At 49.7% G+C, this 8,438-nt stretch overlaps 1 protein-coding gene across 1 annotated transcript; it reads left to right on the top strand.

The window, feature by feature from the left end:
* LOC102758441 (probable cystatin-15) lies at positions 1–4,749 on the top strand. Its single transcript, XM_006757251.2, has 3 exons — positions 1–214; positions 3,466–3,576; positions 4,572–4,749. The coding sequence occupies exons 1-3, from the start codon at positions 20–22 to the stop codon at positions 4,650–4,652; spliced, it is 387 nt and encodes a 128-aa protein (XP_006757314.1). The 5' UTR covers positions 1–19; the 3' UTR covers positions 4,653–4,749.
* Positions 4,750–8,438: the final 3,689 nt, after the last annotated feature.

The raw sequence follows: 8,438 nt of genomic DNA, 5'->3' as shown, positions 1-8,438 counted from the left end.
AGGGCTGACACCTGGCAGCATGCTCCTGAAGGTGCCTCTGCTCCTGGGGCTCATTGCACTGGGACCTCCTGTCTGCAGTGCCAAGTTTGTGGACGAGAGTAAGAACACGCCATTATTTGCCATAGGTGTGGAGTTTGCCGTGTTTCAGTTCAACCAAGCCCAGGAGGATGAGCATGCTTACAAGCTGCTGTGGGTGGGGAGAAGCCAGCGCAAGGTAAGCGGTGCTCAACGCCTCCCCCTTCCCCTCCCCCAGCCCTCTCCCCGCCAGGCTTCATGTTGGCCCTGAAACAGACCTGGGAGGGGTGACTCCTTGGTCTGCAAAGGAGGAAAGGGAGATTTTTTGTTTTTGGTAAATATTTTTAAAAATGCAAGGTATCGCCGAAACCGGTTTGGCTCAGTGGATAGAGCGTCGGCCTGTGAACTGAAAGGTCCCGGGTTTGATTCCGGTCAAGGGCATGTACCTGGGTTGCGGGCACATCCCCAGTGGGGGGTGCGCAGGAGGCAGCTGATCGATGTTTCTCTCTCATCAATGTTTCTGACTCTCTATCTCTCTCCCTTCCTCTCTGTAAGAAATCAATAAAAATATATATTTTAAAAAATGCAAGGTATCATTACAAGTGCTTCAATTTCTGTTTTGGTTCCTTAACGAGTGAAACCCCTGGAAATTAGGGTAGAGAAGGAAAGGAGAGCACTCAGCGGCCAGCCGTGTCGGGGAGAGAAAAGCAACCTCTCAGGTGAGGCAGCTGAGAGAAGCCGGGCAGCAGAGATTGACAGGTGAGGAGAACGACAAAGAGAAGCGGCTGCTGGAAACAAAAGCCCCAGAAGGAAAGGGGGCACAGAGGCACCTGGCTGCAGCCTGGGCCAGGCTCCTGGGAGCCCCGCTGTGCTGATCTGAAGGCAGGGGCTGCACTGTTTCCTGCTTGAATCGAAGCCGGCAGGCCTTGACCTGGCAGCCACTGTGGGTCCAGACCTGGTGGGAGGCGGCAGAGAGCACAGACAGAGACATGTTCTCATGGTACTGTTATGCCGGTGATGAGAGGCAATCAGGCGTCAGGTTCATGAGTGAAACAGTGGAGGTTGGGACAAGAATGTCAGTGTAGGGACCCAGGGCCTGGCAGGCAAGGTATGTGGGGGCAGTCAGAGAGGGCCTTCCTTTGATGGGCACTCCTGGAAGGACCAAGTCACATGGTGGAGGTTTGGGGACAAGAAGGGCAGGCAGCCACCAAGAGGCCCCTGGACCAGGACAAGCCCTGGGAGTCCTGGAAACAACCAAATAGTCTGAACCTGTGTCACAGAGGAGGGTTCTGGGGGAGGTAAGGATGGGCATCCTCAGAGCCACAAGTGAGGAGTTAAGATTTTATTCTCATAGTAATGAGGACCCATGGGGGGAAGTAATTCAGATGCTTTAGTGACATCTCTCTGGATGCTGTGGGCACAGTGGGTTCCACAGCCTGTGGGCAAGCTGAGACCAGGAGGCAGGGACAGTTTCCTGGTCACCAGGAGATAGAAGAGGTGCTGGCGTCTGGGTCTGCTTCAAGGTGGATGTGGGGTGCACTGAGGTGGGTTGTGAGAAAAACAGTGGGGTCAAGGGCAGACCCAAAGTGGAAAAATCTAGGTAGAAATATGACATTTAGTATCCCTGAACCAGCTATGGAAGGTCAAGAAGGCAGTGGGTTAGCCTGGCCGGCGTGGATCAGTGGTTGAGCGTCGACCTATAAACCAGGTGATCATGGTTTGATTCCCCATCAGGGCATGTGCCCAGGTTGTTGGCTTGACCTCTAGGGGTTGTGGAGGAGGTGGCTGATCAATAATTCTCTTTCATCATTGATGTTCCTATCTCTTTCTCCATTTCCCTTCCTCTCTGGAAAAAAAAAATATATATATATATATGAGGCAGTGGGTTATAAAGCTTTACGGGTAGAAAGAGATTGGGCCTGAAATAAATGTAGGTGTCATTAGCATCTGTTTATGCAAGCCTTCCTACTGATGTTTATTCCTACCACTTCCTGCCTACATTGATTTGAATGAAGAGTGTTGTTCTCAAGTCGTTCTGTCCATGCTCAGATTCTGGTTTCCCGTGAACAGCCCTGAGCCAGGCACCCTGTCACAGGGTCCCACCACTGACCACACTCTGGAAGAGACGGACAGGAGGGTGGACCTCACCTGCCCAGGGACACCGGCTCCCCAGTCTTTCCCATTTTCTGATGGCTGCCTCTTTCTTGTGCTGCATCCGGGTAGACCACACAGGCCCCTGGGACACCAACACGACTGCCCCTGCACCAGACCCTGAACCCTGTCCTAGCTCAGGCTCTGATGACTGTTCAGAGGGCCTGGGCATGCAAGAGTGTCTGTGTCTGAGTGTGTTGGTGTGTGTCCAGTCATGTGTCAGCTGCAGGAATTCCTGAGGCCCAATGAATTAACCTTCTAAACAATTCCAGGTCAGTTCAGTGAGAGAGGCATGTTCCTGCCTGCGCTGGTTTTTGGCTAGATTTCTCTCTGAGTTTGAGTTCTTCCCTTGTTTTCATAGACTATAGTTAAAGAAAATAAATCATAACTTTTTTCTTAATTTTTATGTGGAAAAAAAAACTTATTAATTTGAGAGAGAGAGAGAAACAGAGAGAGGGAAATTGTTGTGAGAGAGATACTTTGATCACTTGGCTCCCATACATGTCCCTACTGGGAATCAAACCTGCAACCTAGGAAGGTGCTCTGGCTGGGAATCAAACCCATAACCTTCCAATGCAAGGGATGATGCTCCAACAAACCGAGCCACCCCAACCAGAGGAGGAAATCACAACTTCCAATAACTTCTTGTAGAAGCCTAAAAAACACAAAGCAGCACCTGATTCATAAATACCACCTCAATGTATGTCTGCAAGATGAGCCCTTTTGTGCAGCCAGCTCCCATGGGGAGAGACGGAGAGTTCCCCACCCCTAGGGCCCCCAAAAGGAATAGTGCAGCTCTGATGTCCAGTCAGAGGACAGGCAGGCTCATTGTCCTACTCTCCATAGCGGCACTCATTCCGAGTGTTCTGGTGTCCGGCTGTGCCCAGCATAGAACTGAGAGACGGGTCTTGTGTCAGGTGTGGTTGCAGCATGTGTAGGCTCCTTGCTGTGGAGGTTTCCATCCTGTGCACATGTCCCCCTGTGTTCATGGCATGTTGATGTGGTTGCCTGGTATCGGCCATGAGGAGAAGTATGGCAGGGGAGATGCTAGTGCATGCTGTGTGTGCACACATGAACATCTTTTTGTAATAGAAATGGAGACTATCAAGGAGCAAGTGAAATAATAAATAAATGAAAAAGTAAGAAAAGCAAGGAAAAGTGCACTGATGTATATTATTATTTATATGCATGCAGCTGCACATTCATATCTTTCCCCCACTTTTCTATTTGGTTGTCTGTGTTTTACTCCTTAGTTCACAGTAAGTATTTATAGCAGTTTCTACAATTTCTTTTTGACAGCTGTTTTCTTGGAATTATTTAATGGACTTGAATATGGGCCGCACGGTTTGTAAGAAACATGATGAAGACATTGACAACTGCCCCTTGCAAGAAGGCCCAGGCATGAAAGAGGTTTGAGACTAAAACAACCCAAAGCATCATGAACCTTCTGGAAATAAAAAATAATGTCAGAGAGAAGGTTTAAGAAAGCCTTCAGGAATACTCCTGGGGTAGATGAGAGTTAGCCCCTCTCCCACCAGGACTCAGAGACACTTCTGGGGTACATGAGGGCCTTAGTCTCTCTCTCACCAGGTCCCAGCGCTCCGCCCTGGAGGAGGAAGGAGGTCATTCTAAGCAGATAGAGCTACTCTCAGCAGAGCAGTGAGCTAAATCCTGTGTTCCCAGCCTGACTGGTTAACCAGAGACACTCTGACAACACCCACTCTACCTTCCTCCCTTGGATGGAGCCTTCTCCCTGGGTCCCAGTCTCAAAGTTTCCTGAGTCCTCGAGGTCCAGGCAGATGCTCCCTGTGCTCCTCACTCTTTCTTTGCTCCTGTTCTTCTGGATCTTAGATCACCTCTCCCTCTAGCCTCCGGGGATGCAAGGACATGCCTCATCAGTCCAAACCCTTGTTCATTATCTGATGAGATGACATCTGATCTATGGAACTCAGACCTTGGGGATGGGCCTCACTCAGGGTGACACTGTCAATGGGGCTGGTCTTCCCCTCCCACCCCAGCCTTGGGGGTAGCCTCCCCTTGGGGTGGGTTTGCAGCTTCTGCGGAGTGGGTGCATGTCCACCTGGACCATCCCCTGGGCATTGTGCTGGTTCCCTAGAACTCATGGGGAAGGGTCATTCATCATGTGCCCTGGGAGACCCTCAGAGCCAGGTGCTGGCCAGCAGGCATCCTCTTAGGAGTCTCTGGGCTCAGGTGGACAGACTCAGGTAACCACTGCCTATCATCCTGTTTGACCCTTGAGCTTCCTAAGTCCACCTCAGGCCACTATTTCTTCTTTCTTTCCTTTTGTAGTTTTAAATGCATCTTGAGCTCCTATGAAGTTCTTCATGGTAAGTGCTCTCATGTGCTACATGGCTCTGATTTTGTCCTGCAATTCCATTTTTCAGGTGAACTGCACTTTCATTGTGGATGCCCGACCATGGATTTCCCAGTTCACCCTCCTGGACAGCACCTGCCTGCAGACATAGGCGGGGAAGGGGCGCCTGCTTCTCACAGCAGAGGATGCCTTTCCTCTGGAGAGTGACAGTGGGTCTGTCTGTGAAGCACAGGGGAATTAAAGGCATCTCAGAGCACTTCCTGGTCCCTGTCAGTTTTGCATTCTCCTATTATTTATTTTCCAGAGAGAGAGAGCTCTGCTAGCGGCAGAGAATTTATCATTATTGTTCTTACCTTGGCTGCAGGTACAGAGTGTTGACTAAATCCAACTCCCCAGTTCATGTGTGGCTGTCCTTACTGGTTCTTGTAGAGCCCCACTGGTTTGTTTGTATATCCATCCATCCATCCATCATCCATCCATCCATTTTTCCTTTTGTTCATTTATTCATCCATCCATCTATTTGTTTATTCATTTATTCCCCAGTCTCTTTGTGCTCCTCTTTCAATCCACTGATAGGAATGCAGATAATTTTTCCCCCTCTGGGCCCAGGTCACAGTATAGTGGCCGTTTTATAGTGCGTCATGCCCAGACATAGGGATGGAAGGTGGGCGACTGAAGCTGATTGAAGGCTCTGTCCTCCATGTACATTCATCAGAGCATCTACACAAAGAGCTGAATTGTCGACAAGAACATCCTCTCATGCTCTCTGAGAAGGCTTATAATGTAGCAGCTCCAGTCACTATATTCCCACATGCTCCCTGAGCCTCTGTTTCTCCATCTTGGCTTAGTGTGATGTTAATGGCTATCGACACTACTCACTTCCCCTGGGACAGGCACTGTGGCCACTGACACCCACTCTGATGAGCATCTCTCTGTCCCTGGGTCCTGGGGAGGAGCAGCCTGGAGAGACAGATGGAAGGCATGGGAGGGTGCAGAGCATGAATGGGGACAGAGACACAGTGGCAATGCCTTCTGTCAAAATATTTCAGAGCGAAGGGCTGATGGGACTTCCTTCATCCCACCTGGGTTTCTGGGAACTCTGGTTTAATTGGTCCATAGTCAAAAGGCTGGCTCTCTCCTGGCCACCCATTGCCATGAACTGGTCATCGGTGTAGGATTTTCCTGGACAGTTGGAGACAGCACGAAGACAGTGGCCTGGGCCAGCTTGGGAGTTTTTGGCCAATCTGTGTATAGTGTTTGTAACATCTGCCCACAGTTCTATAGGGGCATCTATAAAGTTGCAAGGGCATGTGTGTAGTCAGCAAAGCCAGCCTATTGCCCATTCTTGCCTATGATAGCACTTGGGTTCCTAGTGGTTGAGACATTGTTCATGGGTTGAGGACAGCCAGCCCCTGCCTGAATGCTAGTTGGCATTCTCATGGGTGGCATCACCTTCACCTCTGACTCCTGTTTTACATCAGGGACCTGGTGTCCTATTCCTTTTCACTGTACTTCAGTAGTTTCCTACCTTGATTTGTGTGAAAACCCCATTGGTTTTATTTTACAAATTTCCTAGAGTCCAGGACACACCCCCATCTCTATGATAGAAGAATTTTTGTGACCTGACATCAGAAATATATAAAGCCCCCAGGTGATTGGCACTTGTGGCCAAGGTCGTGTAATGGTTCTCTAAGGAACTTCCATATTTAGAAATTGTGTAAATTGCAGTTAGTGAATATTGTTTGTGGCCTCCATCTTTCTTCTGATTCCCACTCTCACCCAATTACAGGTCTGTGGTAGGGTTGGTACATTTTGTGCCTGACACCACGGTCCTTGAACCCACACTAGTAGTTTTTGAATGATGTGCCACTCACTATGGTCTTTTAGAACAGGAGCAACCTATCCTGTGTCACTGTGTCCTGGAGAGACCTCTCCAGATTCAGTCCAGCCACTATTTGTCCCAGATCAGGAGGGAGTAAAAATACACTTAAAGTTACAATACGAGCACACAATATGAAAATGGGCACATTTTAGAAATTCTTGATTTCCACAAAATCTAGATTGTTTTATGGAATTACCAGATTGTTTTATGGAATATATTTCCTGAGGACCCCCCTCCCTCCTGAAAATGGGGCTTAACCCAAATTGCAGCACTGGGGTCTTTGGGGAAAAATTCAAGGCAGAGGGAAGGAGGTGGAGGAGAAGTAGGAGAACCGTGCTCCCTACACATTGGATGCAGTACATTTTGAGTGAGGAGATTACCTCTGTGAATCTCCACCATCAGCCCCCTTTTCCATTTCTATATCAGGAAACTAGCAACTTGTCTCGTGGTTTTCTGAATTGAGCTCAAGGCCGACTGAATCCAGCACTCTTATCACCAATTTCCCTTTCGACTCTGGTTTCCAAACATAAAGATTCATTGTTATTAGCACAGGAACAAAGGCTTAGGAACACTTGTAACTAACCACTTACATGCCCTTGGCCGGTATCAAACCTGGGGCCTTTCAGACTGTAGGCCGACGGTCTATTCACTGAGCTAAACCGGTTAGGGCTGCTCCTTATTTTGGCTGCTTCCCTGTGTTTGTTTCTATGCATTAGGTAGAGCTACTATGTATCCCAGGCTTAGTAGAGTAGCCCAATGTTGTAGGTGTCCTGTAGGATCCAGTCTCATAGCCTCTCTGATCACCCAAACTGGGCACTTGAAGTTCACCCCAGGTGTGGGCTATGTACACCCTCTTCTTGTAGTTGAGCCCTGACAGTTCTTGGCTCATCAATGGGAGAGATTTACTCCCAGGCTGATCAGCTATAAGGACTGTCTATGACCACTGATCTCCCCACACTGTCCAGGACCAGCTGTGCAGGAGCCCACATCAAAGAGCAGGACTTACTTCATTAGAGTCTGCCTCTGGAGTGTATCGCTTGTGGAGGTGGTTGGGCGGTGGTGCTTAATGTGGTCTAAAGCTTTCCACTGCATGTACTGCTCTGGGGCCTCCTGAGGGGTGCAGGCCAAGGTCAGGTGAAGGCACCCTGGGGCCAATGCTCACCTACCTACCTTTCTAGTAATTTGCTGGACACCGATTTGGGATTTTCACAGAGAAGCAAAATTTCTAAGTGCATGATCCCCACAGGGTGGGCTGTGTTACCTGCTCTCTGGCAGAACAGTGGAGAGAGGTACTATTGGGCCAGAGGGAGTCCAGAGGCCAGGCATTTAGGAAGCTAGGGACATGGCACATGTGAGCAGGAAATCTTTGAGGGACCCTCACTCCAAGGGCAGAAGCAGGAAGGGTTTTCCTGGACTGAAGGTCAGTGGCTGCAGGCTGGAGATGCCCTCCCTGAGGCAGGGTCACAAGTGCTAGATTACATCACAAAGTGGGACCTCTCTGCAGGGCATGGACTCAACAGATGAAGAGAAAGCAGAGATTAGGAGGCCACAGGCCAGGGTATAGCTGCAAGCTGAGAGTGCTGGAGACCCAGGAGAACCACCAGCTGGCACCTGGGGCAGAATCTGACTCCACAAGGAGGAAGGAGCAGCTGGCAGTGGGGTAGGTTGGAAGGCCCACTGAGTGCTGGAGCCAGGAAGCCAGTCACATCTTATAGGCCTGAGAAACACAGGCAAGAGTGTGTGGTGAGGCTTATAGGGTAGATGTTGGTACCTCTGGGCTAAGTGCTGTCGCTGGAACTGCAGACCACACCCAGGATAAGGAGGGCAGATGCCTGGAGCAGAGACTCCTCATAGCTTCTCTAGGGTGGGTTTCCTTCGAGGACAGGGGTAGCCCTATAGGTAACCCTGTCTTGAATCTAGCTGGGCTGATGTTTTTGTGGTAAGATCTTTGAACCTATAGCAGCAGCAGCAGCAGCAGCAGCGGTCACCCCATCTCATCTGCAGCTCCATCCCTGAGAGGACAAAGGCTCACCTGTACCCCTGGATGGAGAGACC

The sequence above is a fragment of the Myotis davidii genome, unplaced genomic scaffold (genome assembly GCF_000327345.1).
Source record: "Myotis davidii unplaced genomic scaffold, ASM32734v1 scaffold435, whole genome shotgun sequence".
NCBI classification, from domain to species: Eukaryota; Metazoa; Chordata; class Mammalia; order Chiroptera; family Vespertilionidae; genus Myotis; species Myotis davidii.
The sequence above is the reverse complement of the archived record's forward strand: the minus strand, read 5'-3'. Positions and strand labels throughout refer to the sequence as shown.